This window comes from Hypanus sabinus, chromosome 1 (assembly GCF_030144855.1).
Source record: "Hypanus sabinus isolate sHypSab1 chromosome 1, sHypSab1.hap1, whole genome shotgun sequence".
NCBI classification, from domain to species: Eukaryota; Metazoa; Chordata; class Chondrichthyes; order Myliobatiformes; family Dasyatidae; genus Hypanus; species Hypanus sabinus.
In genome coordinates this window covers 138810579-138833514 of record NC_082706.1, presented here as the reverse complement: position 1 = coordinate 138833514, position 22936 = coordinate 138810579, and the positions used below count along the sequence as shown (strand labels likewise).

The 22936-nt window shown below is 41.8% G+C and overlaps 1 protein-coding gene across 1 annotated transcript; it reads left to right on the top strand.

Annotated features, from left to right (window-relative positions):
- Positions 1-11: 11 nt before the first annotated feature.
- Positions 12-21361, top strand: LOC132404704 (E3 ubiquitin-protein ligase RNF138-like). The gene is made up of 4 exons (XM_059989125.1): positions 12-290; positions 13889-14042; positions 16385-16497; positions 21007-21361. Exons 1-4 carry the CDS (start codon positions 175-177, stop codon positions 21359-21361), a joined length of 738 nt encoding a protein of 245 aa, XP_059845108.1. The 5' UTR covers positions 12-174.
- Positions 21362-22936: the final 1575 nt, after the last annotated feature.

Here is a 22936-nt window from a genome sequence, read left to right as displayed (position 1 = left end):
GCTTTGGACGCTTCTGTTGACTGTGAGCTGAGAACTGGGTGTTGGCAAGGGTAAGACCGACGTCAGTCTACCAGAAAAACATATAAATGGGAATTCCCCTCGGGTGCCGTGAAATAGATTGCCGCTCTTCCACTTTCGGTTACTTCTTCCTTTCCCCCGAGCCAGTGCGCCTGGATGGCGAGCAGGCAAAACCACGGCGAGAGCCCAGCTCTGCAGGAATCAAAGGAATTCGAATGCCCCGTGTGCCTACAAGTCCTGGAGAGACCGGTGCGGACCCAGTGCGGACACATGTGAGTGACATCGCCGAAGTTCTCCCTGGTTTTCTCCAAGATCTCCTCTTGGAGACCCAAATCAGTGTAAGAGTAAAAGTTCAGCAGCCGCGGGTTTGAGAACAGGGAAGGGGAGTGAAATCATCGCCCCCCACCCCCCACCCCGCTATAGCGCCTGTAACCCCCCCTCCCCCGCAAGAGGTCCCATCAACCTGCCAAGTACTTTTGTCGCCGGGGTAGGGCGTAATATTTGGTGGAAGATGCTTCAAAACAAAACTGGCAGGGTCATCTGTTTCGGTGAAGTTGGTTGGGGAAATAAATATTGCCCCCGAATCCACAAAGAGCTGCCCGTTCTCCTCTGTTCCCCGGAATTCAGGGGATCTGTACCTCCTCTACTGACAGCTAGAGCCTGGAATTTTTGCCTCTGGAGCACGTCCCGAGTTTACCCTTCAGATTCGGCTGTGGCGTAAAGCAGGAAGAGCTGAGAGGAGTTGAACCTTTGACACTAATGAGTTTTATATCCTGTTTCAGTGAAATAAAATTCACTGTAGTGTGTCCCAGGGTTAGATTTTGACCCTCAATTATTTGGTTTTAGAATTGGTTTATTAAGATTAAAAAGTTCAAAGTACATTTATTATCAAAGTATGTTGACAGAATACAAGTCTGAGGTTCGTCCTCCCGCAGGCAGCCCGGAAACAAAGAAACAAGTGAACACTGTAGAACCCGGTCAAAGGAAACAACACCCAAAACGCAATAAGAATGAGCAAGTTGCACAAATGGCAAAAAGCAAGTTTGCTTTGCATACTGTTATTACAGATTACACAGGGCATTGAGCTAGAATAAGGTAAAACAATAACAATGCAGAATAATGTGTAAAAGCTACTGGAAAAGATGCAATGCAGGTAAAGATATAGTTTAGATCCTGAAGATGTCAATTGTGAGATCAATAGTCATCTCAGAGTCCATTCAAGATCTTGATAACAGTGGGATAGAAGTTACCAGGTTTTTGTATCTTCTGCCATGCCAGAGGGGAGAAGAGAGACTGTCAGGAGTGGATGGGTTATTTGATGATGCTGGCTGCTTTACTGAGGCTATTTGCTGGCTTTGTTGGCTATCTTCTATTTATATATATGACCTGGAGCATGGGACAGGGTGTGGGGTATCAAGTTCTGCTGATGACACAAAAGAGATGGAAGGGTGTGTTACAAATGAGGAACTAATATAAATAGCCATAGAGTGATAAAGAAACAGGCCCAATTTGTCCCTGCTGACCAAAATGCCCATCCAAGATAGTCCCATTTTGCATTTGACCTCTATCCCCCTATACTTGTCCTATCAATGTATTTGTCCAAGTGCCTTTTAAATATTGTTAGTGTACCTGCCTCAACCACTTCCTCTTAGAAGCTCATTCCATATACTTAGGCCCCTTTTAAATCTTTCCCCTCTAACCCAAGACTTATGCCCTGTTTTTGATTCCCTTTCCCTGGGGAAATGAAAAATGAGCAGATTCTCATTTGAGTTAAATTGTGTGTGTGGGGGGGACATTTATATTTAGTCTGTTGAATAAAAGTGGAATATATAATAAGTCTGAGCAATATAAATGATGGAAGTAATATCTATATTACAGATTGCTGCATAATCCACCCAGGTTCGTCAGTGTTCTGAGGGGCCAATGAATGATGAATGATTTGTAACTCTGGATCCTCGAAACTGTAGAGGACAGGTTCCTTTATCGTTGCTGGATCTAAATCCTGCTGCTCCCTGGCCAACAACCATGGGAGCACCTTCACCAGATGCACTCCAGTGGTTCGCAGTGGTGGTTTCCACTTGCTTCCCTGTTATGTTTAGTAACTCCATAAACTAATCAAAAGAAAAACACAGGAGTCAAGTTACAGGTCTACATCTTTTAGTGAGGAACTCACATATGATGTGGTGGCATAATTACGCATGCTATTCATGTACTTACGTAACCCATAATGAATTATGTAAACAAACAGAATGCTCAATATTAAATACACAACACCCTTCTCTGCTTAGCTCTAAGCTCCAACTCAATATAGAATGCATTTCCACTGAAGTATATACAGTATCGCTCTCTAGTCATCTAATGTATACATCTACAACAGTAGATAGACAGCCACAGCATAGTAAATTTTAAATTGTCCTCTTAAGACCTAAAGATTTAATCACTCTAGAAGATTTTTTGCTCTTATATTAGAAATTTTCTGACAAAGCAGAGGGGATCAATCTGCTTGGCAGGTGAGGCGTGTGGCAGTGAAACAATGGCATTGTGGCCTCCTCCGTGGTGGTTGTAGGAGTTGACTCTGGGACTGCAGGAAATGGTTCTGACAGCTCTGAACACATTTCTTCTCTAACAATGGACTACTCTCCTCAACTGATCGATGTGTCATTCCCAGTTGACATCAAATGCAATCGCCGCTGGAGAGAGGTCTAGTCTTGTCCTTAATCTCTCTGAGTACCCACTTTTGACCATCTCTGTAGTCGCTCACCAGGATTCCATGTCCAGTAGTGAAACTACTTGTTTGAAGAGCTTTCAATTGTCTCAGCTGTTTGTCCTGCATACTCCTTCTGAGATTGGGTTTGAGGAGATACAAGCATGAGCGTAAAGGACATACCAGGGGTAGCATAGCTGGTGAGTAAATCATGAATACAAGAAGGTCTGCAGATGCTGGAAATCCAAAGCAACACACACAAAATGCTGGAGGAACTCAGCTGGTCTGACATTGTCTATGGAAATGAATAAACAGTCAACAATTGGTGCTGAGACCCTTCTTCAGGACTGAGAAGGAAGTGGAATGACGCCAGAGTGAAAAGATGGACGGAGGGAAGGAAGCTGGCTGGAAGGTGACAGGTGAAGCCAGGTGAGAGGAAAAGGTCAAGAGCTGCAGAAGAAGGAATATGATAGGAGAGGAAAGTGGACCAGAGGAGAAAGGGAAGGAGGAGGGGACCCATGGGGAAGTGATAGGCATGTGAGAAGAGGTGAAGGGTCAGAGAGGGGAAAAGAGGAAGGGGAGGGGTGAATTAGTTTACCAGAAGGAGAAATCGATATTCATGACATCAGGTTGGAGGCTACCCAGATGGAACATTAGGTGCAGCTCCCCCACTCTGAGGGTGGCATCTTCTTGGCACAAGAGGAGGCCATAGACTGACATGTCAGAACAGGAAAGGGAATGGGAATTAAAATGTTTGGCCACTAGGAAGTTGTTGGTTGTGGAGTGTGCTGCAAAGTAATATGCAAAGAGGAAATTTGCGAGCTTCTGATTCAGTGTCAGTCTAGTGTGTTCTGCTGACATTGCACATTATGTTCTTTAGACTCTGGACAAACTTTTCTGCCAAACTAATTATAGCTGGATGGTACAGTGCAGATGTAATAAGTCTTATTCCATTCACTTTCTAGGATGACTGAAACTATTCAACAACAAACTATGCTCCATTGTCACTGACTAAGTGTTCTGGAACTCCAGTCCTTGAGAAGAAGCTTCTCAACACATCATCAGTGTGTGAGGCTGTAGTGGAGTTTATTGGGAACACTTCTGGCCACTTTGTAGCTGCATCCACTGCTACCAAAGAATTTCTATCCATGAATGGTCTAGCAAAATACACATGAATCCTCTGTCCGGGCAATGCAGGCCATTTGCTGGGATGGAGAGGTGGTGTTCTTGGCATCTTCTGGATGTGTTAGCATCCCAAACAATACATGGCAAGCTGCTTGATCTGCTGTTCTATCCCAGGCCACCAGACAAATCTATGAGCCAACGCTTTCATTTTGACCATGCCTAGTTGACTGACATATAGCTCCTCCAACATTTTTGGCCTCAGTTTGTATGGTACAACAACTCTCAATCCCTATGGAAACAACACCTGTCAAGGACAAGTTCATCCCAGTACTGGTAAAAATGGGGAAACTGGAATTTCTGCTACATATTCCAGTCATTTTGGGTGGCCATGTAGACCTAAGAGAGTGTGGCATCTTTTGTTGTTTCCCTTTGGATTATCTCCGCCTTAATAGGGAGACTTCCAATTAGCATTAAGGAGAATACGTCAAGAGGAGTGCCCTGTTTTGTAAATTTTTTAGGTATTTCCTTTTCCAAGGATAAATGGGAAAATTCATTGGCATTTCCATGATTATTTGTACTCTTGAATTTGATCTTGCAATTGTGTCCTCTAAGAAACAGAGTCCATCTCTGCATTCATGCTGTTTCTGTTAGTGGAACAGCCCTCTGTGGGTTGAAAAAGGACACTGTTGGTTAATGATCAGTAATGAAGGTTAACGCTCTACCATACAAGTACTGGTTGAAATGTTTTAAAACCAAAACCAGGCTCAAGACCTCCCTTTCAATCTGTGCATAGTTTTTCTCTGAGGTAAAGGAACGTGATGTAAAGGCTATGGGGCATTCACTTCCATCACTCATAACATGTGACAAGACTGCACCTATACCATAATCAAGGTGTCACAGTCAAGCTTCACTGAATGCTGTGGATCATACTGTGTGAGTACAGAGTCTGACATCACTTATCCTTTCCCTTTTGGGAAATCACCTCTCCCTGATTTGTCCATTGCCATTTCTTCCCAATCTATAGTAATGAATTTAAGGGGTGGAGCACAGTTGGAAACTGCTCTAATAATTGACATATCCTAAAAGGACTGCAACTGTGGCATGTCTTTTGGCCTTGGGCATCCACCACTGCTTGGATATTTTTTGCATGCTTGTGCATCAATGATGTTTGATTCAAAGAATTCACACTTGTGCCATGCTATGAACCCATATTCTTCTAATCTCATTATCATTGTCTTGAGATTTTGAAGATGTTCCTTATCATCCTAGGTTGGGGATGATCCTGCCTCAGCCAGAGCATAGGTGAAGATGCTACTCCAACTATAAGCCTGTTATATCACCAAACCCCTCTGTGAATGTTTGTGCTGAGAAACACTTTGGACTCTTCTTCCATCTCTATCTGCAAGTAGGCCTCAACTAAGACCACTTTGCTGAAGTGTTTTCCTCCAGAAAAATTTGCAAAGATATCCTCTATCCTGGGCAGGGGGTGTTAATCTACTTTCAGTACTGGGTTGATGGTAATCTTAAAATCACCGCAGATCCTGACAAACTCATTTTTCTTGGCTACTGGGACCACTGGTGTTGCCCACTCAACTTTGGAAAGAGTTCCTTCAGCCTCCATGTGATCTAACTCACTGGCTACTTAATCATGGATTATATACGAAAATGGGTGGGCTTTGTAAAGCTTGGGTGTGATATTTCCATTTAACAATATTTTACCCCTGATATGTTTGAGTTTTTTTATGCCATCCTTGAACACTGCTGTGGCATCATCCATGACCTTTCCTAATTCATTTTCAGTTGATTCTATTGCAGGGGATGTGGCATGCAAATAGTGAATAGATCTCCAATCAAATTGTACTTGTTTCAGCCAATCATAGCACTACAATGGTGGCTCTTTTGTTTTTACTGTATACAAGCCCAATGTGGCTTGTTAGTTGTTGCATTTCACTGTTACGAATGGCAATCCCACAGGAGTTATCTTTTCTCCAGAGTAAGTTTGTAGTTGGATATCTGCAGGTTCAGTTCAATATCTTTGAAATGCCATTCAAACTCATTTTGTGGAATGACTGAAACAAATGAGCCAGTGTCCAATTTCATTTTAATTAATTTGCCATTCATGACGGTGTAAGCCAGATTGCTTGTCTTTTGTTAGTTTTCACATTGTTACTACCCAGTCCCATGTCATTCTCATCATTATCAGATTTTTCATCAACAGCATGCAGATATGCTGCCTGGCCTGCTGCATTCCACCAGCATTTTGTGTGTGTTGCATACAGATTAGTGCTCATTTTGAAACTGCAATTTGACATTTTATCTTTTTCTCTTCCCTGGCAGTCCATTTTTTAAAATTTTTAACAGTTTCTTATGTTATTTTTGTCTGCCTGACATGCTCTTTGTATATGTCCTAGTTTGTTTCATTTTCTGCAAGTTTCTCCTTTAAACCTACATTTGTCTGGTGTACAGTATGAGAGCCCCTGCCACGATGGTAACAATTTGTTCATCCAGGCCGGTTTCTGTTTACAGATTGCAATTTTGTTCATGCTCACTTTCATTCCTGACTGCAACTCAATTGCATCTCTTGCTGCTGGTTACATTGATATAGCGATTTCAGCTGTACCTTTATATGTGGGTGGCTTCAGTTAGGAGCCATTTTTGAATGCTTTCTTGGAAGATTTCACAAGCTAAACAATCTCTCAGTGCATCATTAAGCCCATCACTGAACTGACAATGCTCGGACAATTTCTTCAATTCAGCTATATAAACTTAAGTGGACACTCCTTCCATTTGATTCCACTTATGCATCCTAAATCATTCTGCAATCAGCAATGGTCTTGGTTCTAAATGTTCCTGCATTACTTTCACAATATCAGGAAAGTTCATTTCAGTTTGGGTGGACTGCTGTTGAAACTTTTAAACAAACTGTATGCTTTTCTACCCATTGCACTCAGCTGCACTGGCATTCGTTTTTCATTGGCTATTTAATTTGCCTCAAAATACTGCTCAATTCATTTGGTATACATCATCCAGTTATCTGTTGTGCAATTGAACACATCTATCTTTCCCATGTAGCCATCCATTTCTGCTTTTTTCTGTATTTATGATTTTTCACTCAGCGCTCACTGTTTATGAACCTGTGGCAGTATTTGCTGCTTGTTAATTTTGTCCTTTTTCTGCCTTTTTAAAAAAACTCAAACATCTCCTTCCCCTTCTGGAGAAAAATGTGCTGCACTTCTACAGGCAGATAGTCGTCTTGGGTTCATTTTAAAACTTCCTCCTTGCCACTATTGCTTTGTAATTCCAGAAACTAATCCAAAACTCATAGGAACCAAGATATTAATTTTTCCCCTTTCTTTTAATATAACATATAACTATATAACAGTTACAGCAGGGAAGTAGGCCATCTCAGCCCTTCTAGTCCATGCCAAATGCTTACTCTCACCTAGCCCCATTGACATGCACTCAGCCTATAACCCTCCATTCCTTTCCTGTCCATATACCTATCCAATTTTTTTTTTAAATGACAATATCGAACCTGCCTCTACCACTTCTACTGGAAGCTCATTCCACACAGCTACCGCTCTCGAGTAAAGAAGTAGCCCCTTGTGTTACTTCTAAACTTTTGTCCTCTAACTCTCAACTCATCCTCTTGTTTGGATCTCCCCTACTCTCAATGGAAAAAGCCTATCCACGTCAATTCTATTTATCCCCCTCATAATTTTAAATACCTCGATCATGTCCCCCTTCAACCTTCTATGCTCCAAAGAATAAAGACCTAACTTGTTCAACCTTTCTCTGTAATTGAGGTGCTGAAACCCAGGTAACATTCTAGTCAATAAGTCGGTGACCAGAACTGTACACAATACTCCAAATTTGGCCTCACCAATGCCTTGTACAATTTTAACATTACATCCCAAGTCCTATACTCAATGCTCTGATTTATAAAGGCCAGCATACCATAAGCTTTCTTCACCACCCTATCCACATGAGATTACATCTTCAGGGAACTATGCACCATTATTCTTAGATCACTCTGTTCTACCGCATTACTCAATGCCCTATCATTTACCATGTAAGTCCTATTTTGATTAGTCCTACCAAAATGTAGCACCTCACACTTACCAGCATTAAACTCCATCTGCCATCTTTCAGCTCACTCTTCTAACTGGTCTAAATTTCTCTGCAAGCTTTGAAAACCTACTTCATTATCCACAATGCCACCTATCTTAGTATCATCTGCATACTTACTAATCCAATTTACCACCCCATCATCCAGATCATTAATGTATATGACAAACAACATTGGACCCAGTACAGATCCCTGAGGCACACCACTAGTCACTGGCCTCCAACCTGACAGTTATCCACCACTACTCTCTGGCATTTCCCATCCAGCCACTGTTGAATCCATTTTACTACTTCAATATTAATACCTAACAATTGAACCTTCCATGCGGAACCTTGTCAAAGGCCTTACTGAAGTCCATATAGACATCATCCACTGCTTTACCTTCATCAACTTTCCTAGCAACCTCTTCAAAAAATTCAATAAGATTTGTCAAACATGACCTTCCACACACAAATCCATGTTGACTGTTCCTAATCAGACCCTGTCTATCCAGATAATTATATATACCATCTCTAAGAATACTTTCCATTAATTTGCCAACCACTGACATCAAACTTACAGGCCGATAATTGCTATGTTTACTCTTAGAGCCCTTTTTAAACAATGGAACCACATGAGCAATACGCCAATCCTCTGGCACCATCCCCATTTCTAATGACATTTGAAATATTTCTGTCAGAGCCCCTGCTATTTCTACACAAACCTCCCTCAAGCTCCTAGAGAATACCCTGTCAGGATCTGGAGTCTTAACCACTTTTATATTCTTTAAAAGTGCCAATAGTCCCTCTTCTTTAATCATCATAGTTTCCATAACTACCCTACTTGTTTCCCTTACTTTACACAATTTAATATCCTTCTCCTTAGTGAATACTGAAGAAAAGAAATTGTTCAAAATCTCCCCCATCTCTTTTGGCACCACACATAGCTGTCCACTCTGATTCTCTAAGGGACCAATTTTATCCCTCACTATCCTTTTGCTATTAATATAATTGTAGAAACCCTTTGAATTTATTTTCACCTTACTTGCCAAAGCAACCTCATATCTTCTTTTAGCTTTTCTAATTTCTTTCTTAAGATTCTTTTTACATTCTTTATATTCCTCGAGCACCTCATTTACTCCATGCTGCCTATATTTATTGTAGATCTCTCTCTTTTTCCAAACCAAGTTTCCAATATCCCTTGAAAATCATGGCTCTCTCAAACTTTTAACCTTGCCTTTCAACCTAACAGGAACATAAAGATTCTGTACCCTCAAAATTTCACCTTTAAATGACCTCTATTTCTCTATTACATCCTTCCCATAAAACAAATTGTCCCAAACCACTCCTTCTAAATCCTTTCGCTTCACCCTAAAGTTAGCCTCTCTTCAATCAAAAATCTCAACCCTGGGTCCAGATCTATCCTTCTCCATAATTATATTGAAACTAATGGCATTGTGATCACTGGACCCGAAGTGCTCCCCACCAGATACCTCCGTCACCTGACCTATCTCATTCCCTAATAGGAAATCCAACGCTGCCCCTTCTCTTCCCTTTACATAATGAATTATGTAAATAAATGAAGGATACTTAATCTAACTATATATTTATAATATTACACAACTATTACTGAAATATTAAATGCACTGCATGCTTGAGGGCAATTCTGGATGGGCAATAAGGCAGTGATACAGTACCTTTGACCAGTGAATATCTACAAAATTCACATTACTGTTGGAATTATAAAGTAGAAATCAGTGCACCTTGGACTGTGTATGCCTGTTACAAGTGCAATAAATGAGTGCAAAGTATCCCAGATTACCAGGTTCATTGGCATGAACAGCTTCCCAAAACCCTACTCTGGTGGCTTCTGACCAAGTATCACTGAGAACTGGATTCAACTGCAATCTTTAATGATATAACATGTCCATAGTTTACCAAAACAGTGGCCAAAGTTTCCAAGAAGTATGTTAAAGGTAGATTGGAATAAAAGATGTTATCTTAAAGTAAAGGAAATGATATGGTGGTATTATTCCAAATTATTTTAGAAATAAAATAATTTAGTATTTTATGGTGGGACCTATACAAGAGAGACTGGTTACACTTGAACTACAGGGGGACCAATATCTTTGCAGGGATGTTTGTTAGTGCTATTGGTGAGGGTTTAAACTAGATTTGCAGGGGGATGGGAACCAGAGTGACAGAGCAGATAGTGGAGCAGGGGTGAAAATAAATGATGTTAAAAGTTCATGCAAAGTCACAAATAGAAGGTTTGTGTGTGGTGGTAATAATCTTCTGAGGTGTGTCTATTTCAATGGGAGGAGTATTGTGGGGAAGGCAGACGAGCTGAGGGCGTGAATTGACACATGGAATTATGACATTACAGCCATTAGTGAAACTTGGCTACAAGAGGTGCAGTTCTGGCAGCTTAATGTTCCAGGGTTTAGATGCTTCAGATGTGATAGAGGCAGAGGGATGAAGGGTGGGGGGGGGGGGGTGGCATTGCTAGTCAGGGAAAATGTTACAGCAGTGCTCAGGCAGGACAGATTAGAGGGCTTGTCTATCGAGGCCATATGGGTGGAGCCGAGAAACAGAAAAGGTATGACCACATTAATGGGGTTGTATTATAGACCACCCAATAGTCAGCAAGAATTGGAGGAGCAAATCTGCAGAAAGATAGCAGTCAACTGCAGGAAACATAAAGTTGTGATAGTAGGGATTTTATTTTTCCACATATTGATTGGGACTCCCATACTGTTAAAGGTCTAGATGGGTTAGAGTTTGTAAAATGTGTTCAGGCAAGTTTTCTAAATCAATATATAGAGGTACCAGCTAGAGAGGATGCAATATTAGATCTCCTATTAGGAAACGAGTTAGGACAGATGATGGAAGTGTGTGTAGGAGAACACTTTGGTTCCAGTGATCATTGTTATGAACCCCGTAACTGGGTCACTTACCAGCAAAGATAGAGAAGTCTGTTGAAGTCTGATGGTACTATTTTTAACAGTATTTATTGATAAAGGGGCACAAAAATAAGATCAATGCAAACATACAGATAATATAGGTCGTCAATACTATATCTAAAAGCACAGGTATAATAATAATCAATAAGAAATAGCTCTATCGTTGTCTAGGGGATAATGTATTGTCCGATGGAAATATAAAAGTCACTGTTAGTTCGTTCAAGCTGCAGCGTTTTGGGGTTGAGAGAGAGACGGGTTCAACTTGCCCAGTTCTTTTATGATGCCAATCCTTCGAGTCATGGGGAGTTGGTTTCCCCGTTGTTAGCTAAAAGCCGTTTTTCCGTGGTAAAAGCCACCGGTTCAGGGGCAAATGGAACCGAACACATGTGGCCTCCTCCCACTGGCTTCTGCTATTACGGGATCGCTAGCGTTTCTTCTGGTGTATCTGAGGGGCTGTTCCCACAGACCCTCTTTTATCCTGACTCACAGGGTCTCAGATGTCAATCAGGTTGGAGGTGATGCAGTCCCTCCCTCAACCAGCCCACTTTGCCTGAGGGCTTCCATGTAGCACAGTGTTGTAATCCACAAGTTCGTCTTCAAGAGACAATGGCCGTGTCCCGTAGCTTTATATCACCGGGGGAACGAGACATTCCACACGTCTCTCTCTCATTTCCTGGGTCTCCTGACCCAAATCAATAGTGATTTTGCAATTCTCACAAAGGAGGGGGCTACCCCACAACCTTCGGCCCCTCAGAGCTGTGGTACATTCATAACATCATAACACCATTAGTTTCAACTTGATCATGGATATAGATAGATCTGGTCCTCGGTTTGAAGTTCTAAACTGGAAAAAGACCAAATTTTAAGAAATGAGAAAGGATCTTAAAAGCGTGGATTGGGACAGGTTGTTCTCTGGCAAGGATGTGATTGGTAAGTCGGAGGCCTTCAAAGGAGAAATTTTCAGAGTGCAGAGTTTGTATGTTCCTGTCAGGATTAAAGGCAAAGTGAATAAGAATAAGGAACCTTGGTTCTCAAGGGATATTGGAACTCTGATAAAGAAGAAGAGAGCGATGTATAACATGCGTAGGCAACAGAAAGCAAATAAGGTGCTTGAGGAGTATAAAAACTGCAAAAAAAAACTTAAGAAAGAAATGAGGAAGGCAAAAAGAAGACATGAGGTTGCTTTGGTAGTCAAGGTGAAGGATAATCCTAAGAGCTTCTACAGGTATATTAAGAGTAAAAAGATAGTAAAGGATAAAATTAGTCCTCTTGAAGATCAGAGTGGGTGGCTATGTATGGAACCAAAAGAAATGGGGGAGATCTTAAATGGTTTCTTTGCATCTGTATTTACTAAGGAAACTGGCATGGAGTCTATGGAAATAAGGCAAACAGGTAGTGAGGTCATGGAACCTATACAGATTGAAGAGGAGGAGGTGCTTGCTGTCTTGAGGCAAATCAGAGTAGATAAATCCCCGGGACCTGACAGGGTATTCCCTCATACCTTGAAGGAGACTAGTGTTGAAATTGCAGGGGCCCTGGCAGATATATTTAAAATGTCGGTATCTACGAGTGAGGTGCTGGAGGATTGGAGGATGGCTCATGTAGTTCCGTTGTTTAAAAAAGACTCTAAAAGTAATCCAGGAAATTATAGGCTGGTAAGTTTGACATCAGTAGTAGGTAAATTATTGGAAAGAGTACTAAGGGATAGGATCTCCAAGTATTTGGATAGACAGGGACTTATTAGGGAGAGTCAACGTGGCTTTGTGCATGGTAGGTCATGTTTAACCAATCTATTAGAGTTTTTCGAGGAGGTTACCAGGAGAGTGGATGAAGGGAAGGCAGTGGATGTTGTCTACATGGACTTTAGTAAGGTCTTTGACAAGGTCCCGCATGGGAGGTTAGTTAGGAAGATTCAGTCACTAGGTATACATGGTGAGGTAGTAAATTGGATTAACCATTGGCTCAATGGGAGAAGTCAGAGAGTGGTAGTGGAGGATTGCTTCACTGAGTGGAGGCCTGTGACTAGTGGTGTGCCACAGGGATCGGTGCTGGGTCCATTGTTATTTGTCATCTATATCAATGATCTGGATAATAATGTGGTAAATTGGATCAGCAAATTTGCCGATGATACAAAGATTGGAGGTGTAGTGGACAGTGAGGAAGGTTTTCAAAGCCTGCAGAGGGATTTGGATAAGCCGGAAAAATGGGCTGAAAAATGGCATTTGGAGTTTAATACAGACAAGTATGAGGTATTGCACTTTGGAAGGACAAACCAAGGTAGAACATACAAGGTAAATGGTAGGGTACTGAGGAATGTAGTAGAACAGAGGGATCTGGGATTACAGATACATAATTCCCTAAAAGTGCGTCACAAGTAGATAGGGTCATAAAGAGAGCTTTTGGTACATTGGCCTTCATAAATCAAAGTATTGAGTATAGTGTTGGAATGTTATGGTGAGGTTGTATAAGACATTGGTGAGGTTGAATTTGGAGTATTTTGTGCAGGTTTTGTCACCTAATTACAGGAAGGATATTAATAAGGTTAAAAGATTGCAGAGAAGGTTTACAAGGTTGTAACCAGGACTTGAGAAACTGAGTTAAAGGTTGAATATAGATTAGGACTTTATTCCCTGAAGCGTAGAAGAATGAGGGGAGATTTGATCGAGGTGTATAAAGTTATGTTGAATGTGGTTCTTCAGGCTCCTTTACCTCCTCCCCAATGATAATAATGAGAAAGGGGCATGTCCTGGATAAAGTGGGTCCTTAGTGATGGATGTTGTCTTCTCAAGGCACTGCTTCTTGAGGAAGTCCTTGATGGTAGGAACGATTATGTCTGTGGTGGACACATTTCTTGTCACCACTCTTAATAAAACACACTGTTCCTCAAACTGCCAAAGCAACATGGATTTAACCCAGATTTCCAGCCACAACTTGACTGCTGTCTCTCTATTGCTCTTAATTTTCCTTTCAGATTTTGCGAATGCTGCCACCACAATAATTTCACATTAAATGGTGGGAAATGTCCATTGTGCCGTGGAGTGACTTCTCACAGGGAGCCATTCGCCACAGACGTCGAGACGCGATTGAGGTCTACGAAAGCCAAGTGCCAAGATTGTGGCTCTGAGGTTAGTCAATCACCTAGCTGCATTGACATTTAAACAAGATACATTTAAACTAATTTCAAATGTATTTTTGCGACAGGTATGCACACCCAGGGTATAAATGTCTTAAAAATTATATTTTTACTGCAGCATCACACTACATTATAAGACAAGGACAAACATAAATTATCGTAAACTTAAATTAACATAAATTACACATCATTTACAAGTATGCAAACCAAAGTGAAAACAATGATGCTTTATTTTCCTATTGAGTGATTACAGCATCATATTATTACAATATTTCAGTGTTTCGTGATTCACGCAATTTATAGTCAATAGCTTCAAGTCATAGTCACCTCTGTCCAGAACACACTGAAGCCCCTGTGGTGCCCACTGCTCCCAGAAAGCCCCCAGTGTACCCGTGAACACTGTGTGCACTTTCTTCAGGAACACACAGGCACAGGTACAACAGCAGGAGAGGGGGCATGTGATTGGCTCGGGGAGAACCCTTGACTACTGACTGCCCGGACCCATTAATGGCCGCCCTGGCCAGGCCCAAGAGCAACCAGACTGGGAGATCCTCCAGCAGAAATGACAATGACACTAGTGTAGGTTGACACGAGTCCTCACACTGTGATATTCAAAGTGAAAGTCTTAACACATCATCGGCAAGAGACTCTCACAGCAAAAAGACTTTGAAAGGTATTGGTGAGATTTTGTTCCTATATGGCTGAGGTTCCACTGATGCAGTCACCATTTATCGCCCATTCTTAACTGCCCTGAAGGTAATGGTGAGCCACATTCTTGAACTACTGTCGTCCTGCTGCTGAAGATACTGCCACAGTTCCTTTGGAGCAGGAGTTTGGCCCAATAACAATGATGAGGGAACATTGGTATATCCTAACAACACACACAAAATGCTGGAGGAATTAGTGTTCAGATTACATTAGTTTGTTACATACCCCGGGGTGAAATGAAATTCCATTTTACTCATGCAAGTTTAATTTTATAAAAGTAAAATGCATTGACTGAATACATCAAGAATAAGATGCAAAGCAACACACACAAAATGCTACAGGAGCTCATCAAACCAGGCAGCATCTATTGAAAAAGAGTAAATAGTTGCCGTTTCTTCTGGGCTGATGAAGGGTCTCAGCCTGAAATGTTGACTGTTTACTCTTTTCCTAGATGCAGCCTGGCCTGCTGAGTTCCTCCAGCATTTTGTGTGGGTTGCTTGGATTTCCATAATCTGCAGATTTTCTTGTCTATCGGTGTCTTGTAAGTCAGGACAACCTGTGACTTGGAGGAAATGGTGTGTGTTCTCCACATACTTGAGGCCATTGTTCTTCATGGTGGCAAAGGTACTGTCAATGTAGCCTGGCTGTCCAGCAGCAGTGAATTTTACTGTATGTTTGGTTCACTCAACAGCCAGAATGTGCCAATGAATAAGGGAATGAGTATTCAGAGTAGTTTATAGGGCAACAGTCCAACAGGGATTTGAGGCACTTGTGCATCTTCATTGCTAAATAATGATAGAAAAATAAATATAACAGCCAGGATCTTCCAACCCAGATTTTGATTCTGAGTTAGCAAAGGTAAGAGGATATCACTATTCACAAGCACACAATAAAAGAAGGAAGTAGTTTAAATTAGCATCTTCCTTGGCATAGATGTCATGGGGAAAAGGGCCTGTTACTGTGCTGTACTGTTCTAGGTCCTTATAAAATGTAGGTTCCACCTAACTTTATACATCTCAATGACTTGAAATGGAACAGGAATAGTCAACTTTGCCCTCAAGCCTAACTGACCCATCAATAGGATTATGGCTGATCTACGCTGGCCTCAACTCCTCTTCTGTGCCGGAAGATTCAGTTTTGGTCTATAGTTAGATACACAAGAAATTCAGCAGATGCTGGAAATCCTGATCAACACAAAATGACAGAGGAACGTAGCAGGTCAGACAGCATCTATGGAGAGGAACAGTCAACATTTTGGGGAGAGACTCTTCAACAGGACATCAGATGTCAACATTTCATTTCCCTTCATAAATGCTGCCTGATCTGCTGAGTTTATTTTGTGTGTTTTGGTCTATATTTAACTTGTTTTGCCCAGAAAGTGGTTAGGGTCCAGAATGTATTGGCTGAAATTACCACAGAGACAGATTCACTCCCTTCTTCAGGGGAGGGAGCAAGGGAGTGAGATTGCTCTTGAATCGCTCTTCCACAGAACTAGGACTGAGCTAATAGGCCAAAAGGCTCTTCTCATTCTGTAAGTCTGTGGCTAGGGACTTCTTAAAAATAATTAAAATAATGTTGAGAAATGACAGAAGTTGCAGTCTACTGAAGTTGTGGCATCTTGTGCAGATGTACTTGATCTTCATGAGGAAGCACGTGAAAGTCTGCTCAAAGGTCCTGGAAGATCCTAACCAATTGACTAACACCTGCACTCAGCCCACAGCAAGACATGCCACACCCAGGTAAGATTGGAGGCCATTAGAGGGACTAGTATGTGTGGTCTCAACTGGAACCATCTGCATTGATTGATATTGGAATTGGAATCGATCTATTATTGTCGCGTGTACCAAGATATAATGAAAAGCTTGGCTTGCATTCTGACCCTACAGATCAAATCATTACACAGTGTGTTAAGCTAGTATAAGGTAAAATGACCTGCAGAATTAAGTGTAACAGCTACAGAGCAGGTGCAGTACAAGTGAACAGTAAGGTTATAACAGGGTAGATTATAAGGTCAAGAGTATACTTTATCAAACCAGGGAACCCTTTAATAGTTTTATAACAATGCAGTAGAAACCATCATTGAATGTGGTGGTAGGTGCTTTCAGGCTTCTGTCTCTTCCACCCAACAGAAGAGGAGGAGAAGGGAGGATATCTGGGGTGGGTGAGGTGATGTGCTGTACACTGTAGGAAAGACACTTTCTCTGTATGTGTAATTCCATATTCTACCTTCTCTTTCTTTCCTTTCTGATGTACTTGTGTATGGAATAATCCACTTGGGTGTAACATTGTATTTCTGTACAGATGACATCAGTAAGCCAATAATAATACACGCATCTTTTCCCCACCCTGCTCCATCTGCTCCTTTTCTCCTCTCTCCTTACCTGCCGATCACCCTTCTTCACCTGGATTCACATTTCATCTGTCAACTCCAGCTTCACCCCTCTCTAAACTAGCCATCTTATCCCTATACTCTCAGTCCTAATGAAGGGCCTTGAGTCGAAACATCGGCCACCCCTCTGCGCACACTACGCTGTATGACCCACTAATCCCAGCGTCGGCCACCCCTCTGCGCACACTACGCTGTATGACCCACTAATCCCAGCATCGGCCACCCCTCTGCGCACACTACGCTGTATGACCCACTAATACCAGCATCGGCCACCCCTCTGCGCACACTACGCTGTATGACCCACTAATTCCAGCATCGGCCACCCCTCTGCGCACACTACGCTGTATGACCCACTAATTCCAGCATCGGCCACCCCTCTGTGCACACTACACTGTATGACCCACTAATTCCAGCATCTCAAGTATCTTCAAGTAACCTTTCACCCCCTTGATTAACAAGGATCTATCTACCTCTAACTTAGAAATATTTGAAGACTGAATCCATGGCCCCTTGTTCCAAACACTCTGGGTTAAAAAAAGTAACATCGAATTTCATCATAAATGAGCAATTTTGGTCTTAAACATTGTCTAACTTCCAGTGGTGGAAGAGGACAAATTTCATCCAGTACATGTCAGGACCAATGCAATGGTCTACTTTTCCATCCCAAAGAGAGAAAAGACATGACAATCCCAATACAGGACCTGAAACGAGATGCCACTCATGTTGCTGAGGTCCTGCAGCAGGTTGTTTTGAAGTTCCCATCCCAATAAATTGACAACATTGGCAACTCTGGAGATTGAATAACAAATCTGAGGCCTCAGAGGACTTCTTGTTTCCATCTTGTTCGTTTGTGCCGGTGGTTCAGCTTTGAATCCCAATGTTAGCTCCAAACTCGGTTATTTCAACTCATGCCTTGCACAGAGGACAACCAAAACTCAGGTTATATCTCATACCGTTTGGCATTGGTCATTAGCTAATTATTATCACCTGTACCAAGATACAGAGAAAAGCTTTTGCATTGTTTTCCACACAGACAGATCATGCCAAACATAATTACACTTTTGGGTAATTGTTTACTATTGTCACATGTGCTGACATAGGGTGAGGAAGTTGCCATTTATATAGATCATTTTGAAACATCAAAATGTTTTAAAGGGAACAGAAATAAAAGGATTCAGAATGTAGTGTTTCAGTTATGTTTATATATTCAATTATCCCTGCAGATGGCAGCACTATTTGGCAAAATCATGAAGAAGGCAGAAAGTATATTTAGCATCTCCATGCATCCCACCCAGCCCCACCCACCTACCCACCCTTTCACCTGGCTTCACCAATCATCGTCCAGCTTGTACTCCTTCCCGTCTCCACAACTTTCTTATCCTGATGAAGGGTCTTGGCCTGAAACATTGACCCTTCATTCCTCTCCATAGGTATTGCCTGACATGCTGAGTTCCTTCAGCATTTTTGTATGTGTGTTACACTGGATTTGCAGCATTTACAGAATCTCTTGTGTGTAAAGAATATTTGCTTCTTTATCCAGGGCATAGAATATAAAAGCAGTACATAAAAGTTTTATATAAAACTTTATTTGAGTTTATGGTTATGGTTACTACACTATAGGAAGCATGTGATTGCACAAGAGATGGTGCAGAGGAGATTCATTGCCCAGGATGAAACAGCTCTACTTTAAAGACGAGACTGGAGAGGTTGGGGCTGGTTTTATTGGAGCTCAGGAAGTAGAGTGGGAACCTGACTGAGGGGTTTAAAATTTTGAGGAACGTAGATAGGGTGGATGATGAGAAAATCTTCCCCTCAGCAGAGCAGAAGGTGCGCTTTAATTCAGGTGAAGAGGTCTTCAAGGGAGTTTGAAGCATAACTTTTCAACCAAGAGGCTGGTTGGAAACTAGAACTCCCTACACAAGGGAGTGGTTGAAGCAGATATTCTCACATCTACATGAACACTTGAAACACTACGCAGAGAGAGCTATGGCCTGAATGCTAAGAAATGGCATTAGTATAAAGTGGTTCTTATGGCTTTCAAGGATATGGTGGGTCAAAGGGCCTGTTTGCATCCTAAGTGACTTTATCATTCTATGAGCCCATGAAATGTAGGAATAAGACCATAAGATGATAAGATATAGAAGCAGAATTAGGTTATTTAGCCCATTGAGACTACTCCGCCATGTCATTATGGCTTATCCAATTTCCTTCTCAGCCCAAATCTCTCACCTTCTCCCCATATCCCTTCATACCCTGACTAATCAAGAACCTATCAACATTTACCTTAAATATACCCAATGACTTGGTCTCCACAGCCGCCAGTGGCAACAAATTCCACAGATTCACCACTCTGGCTAAAGAAATTCCTCCTCATCTCTGTTTTAAAAGGATGGCACTCTATTCTGAGGCTGTGTCCTCTGGTCTTTGATTTACCCACCACAGGAAACATCCTCTCCACATCCACTCTATTGGGGCCTTTCAACATTCAATAGGTCTCATTGAGGTCACCCCTCATAATTCCAGTGAGTTGAGGCCCAGAGCCATCAAATGCTCCTCATATAACAAGCCTTTCAATCCTGGAATCATTTTGTGAACCCCCTTTGAACCCTCTCCAATGTCAGCACATCCTTTCTCAGATAAGTGGCCCAAAACTGCGCACAATACTCTATGAGGCCTCGCCAATGCCTTATAAAGCCTCAACATTACATACTTGCCTTTAAATTCTAGTCCCCCTGAAATGAATTGTAACATTACATTTGCCTTCCTCACCACCAACTCAACCTACAAATGAACCTTGAGAGAGTCCTGCATGATGATTCTCAATAAACTTATCCATCTCTAGTTGTCCCTGTGTTTATAAATTGTTTATTATTTTCACCTGCACCAAGATAGGGTGAAATACTTTTATATGCATGACTTCTGGACAGATAATTTCAGACATAAGTGCATTGAAGAAGAAAGCCCTTAACTCCGAGCCAGCTATAAGTGCATTGAGGTAGTAGAAAATGAAGAGCAATAACAGAATGCAGAATATGGTGTTATAGTTACAGAGAAAGAGCAGTGCAGGTACACGATAGGGTGCAAAGCTCACGATGGGATAGATCGGGAGATCAAAATTTCATCCTGGAGGGGTCTTTTCAAGAGTCTTACAACAGTAGGGTCAAAGCTATTCTTGAGCCTGGTGGTACCTGTTCTTCTATCCAATGGGAGAGAGGATGAGGGAGAATGACCACGGTGGGAGGGGTCTTTGATTTTGTTGGCTGTTTTCCCGAGGCAGTTGGAAGTATAGACAGAGCCTATGGAGGAGAGGCTGATTTTTGTGATGGAATGGGCTGTGTTCACAACTCTCTGCAGTTTCTTGTGATCTTGGGCAGAGCAGTTACAGCATCAAGCCATGATGCATCCAGATGGAATGCTTTCTCTGGTGCATCAGTAATGTTGTTGAGTCACCTTCCTGAACAATTGAAATCTTTCTGGGTCTAAGCTTTGAGTCAATAATATTGAAGGAGTAATGGCATATTTCCAATTCAGGAAGGTGGGCAAGTTGGAGGGAAGCCAGCAGGGGGCGGTGTTCTTGAATCACGGGGTTTCAGAGTTTCTATCCGAGAAGTGTAGGTGAGAAATACAGTACATTTGTACATACTACATCCACTGTGTTCCAGTGGTGGAGGGAATGGGTGTTTAATAATAAAACAAACTGAAATAAAAGCTTTCCATTTCATACTTCCAGCAGATTTTTTCATTTACAAATGAATGTTTAGGCTGGTGAAAGGAGAATCAATAAAGTGGATTTCTTTTCTCTGAATTTTTTTAAAGCTGGGATGTAAAATTAATATAATGCCACCTTTTTACTTTCAAGTACCCTTCAACCAATCAGATCAACAGAGATGCTGCCAACATACAGTTGTCCTTATTGCCATGCGAGGGATTATGATGAGATCAGTTTAATTCAACACTGCCAAACAGTTCATTACCTGGATCATCAGCGAGTGGTATGTCCTTCAATATTTTATTGTTCTAACAAAGCATTCAGAATTGCAGTCATAGTTAAGACAACATGGCCCAACCAGTCCATGCTGACCCCAATGCCCACCCAGCTAGTTCCAATTTTCTGTCTCCAGCTCAAGCCCTCTAAGTCCCGCCCCTCCATGTATCTGTTCAATTGCTTCTTACTGTATGGAATCAAAAACATGCAACATGCTATGCAGAGTTGAAATATTAACTATTAATGAAAATTTTAAAAAGCCAACAAATACTGGAAATCTAAAATGAAATAGAAAATGCTGCACTCAGCAGGTCGGGATGCACCTGTGGGGTATTTCTCTTTCTTTAGTAGTAGACTGGCATAAGGGATCCACGTGGGTTCAGGGAGAGAAAGCCAATGTCTAAAGACAACATCATGTTTATTGTCCTGTGCAGAAGTACATGCATGCCATAAGTGATCCACGTGGGTTCAGGGAGAGAAAGCCAATGTCTAAAGACAACATCATGTTTATTGTCCTATGCAGAAGTACATGCATGCCATAAGTGATCCACGTGGGTTCAGGGAGAGAAAGCCAATGTCTAAAGACAACATCATGTTTATTGTCCTATGCAGAAGTACATGCATGCCATAAGTGATCCACGTGGGTTCAGGGAGAGAAAGCCAATGTCTAAAGACAACATCATGTTTATTGTCCTATGCAGAAGTACATGCATGCCATAAGTGATCCACGTGGGTTCAGGGAGAGAAAGCCAATGTCTAAAGACAACATCATGTTTATTGTCCTATGCAGAAGTACATGCATGCCATAAGTGATCCACGTGGGTTCAGGGAGAGAAAGCCAATGTCTAAAGACAACATCATGTTTATTGTCCTGTGCAGAAGTACATGCATGCCATAAGTGATCCACGTGGGTTCAGGGAGAGAAAGCCAATGTCTAAAGACAACATCATGTTTATTGTCCTGTGCAGAAGTACATGCATGCCATAAGTGATCCACGTGGGTTCAGGGAGAGAAAGCCAATGTCTAAAGACAACATCATGTTTATTGTCCTGTGCAGAAGTACATGCATGCCATAAGTGATCCAGGTGGGTTCAGGGAGAGAAAGCCAATGTCTAAAGACAACATCATGTTTATTGTCCTGTGCAGAAGTACATGCATGCCATAAGTGATCCACGTGGGTTCAGGGAGAGAAAGCCAATGTCTAAAGACAACATCATGTTTATTGTCCTATGCAGAAGTACATGCATGCCATAAGTGATCCACGTGGGTTCAGGGAGAGAAAGCCAATGTCTAAAGACAACATCATGTTTATTGTCCTATGCAGAAGTACGTGCATGCCATAAGTGATCCACGTGGGTTCAGGGAGAGAAAGCCAATGTCTAAAGACAACATCATGTTTATTGTCCTGTGCAGAAGTACATGCATGCCATAAGTGATCCACGTGGGTTCAGGGAGAGAAAGCCAATGTCTAAAGACAACATCATGTTTATTGTCCTATGCAGAAGTACATGCATGCCATAAGTGATCCACGTGGGTTCAGGGAGAGAAAGCCAATGTCTAAAGACAACATCATGTTTATTGTCCTGTGCAGAAGTACATGCATGCCATAAGTGATCCACGTGGGTTCAGGGAGAGAAAGCCAATGTCTAAAGACAACATCATGTTTATTGTCCTGTGCAGAAGTACATGCATGCCATAAGTGATCCACGTGGGTTCAGGGAGAGAAAGCCAATGTCTAAAGACAACATCATGTTTATTGTCCTATGCAGAAGTACATGCATGCCATAAGTGATCCACGTGGGTT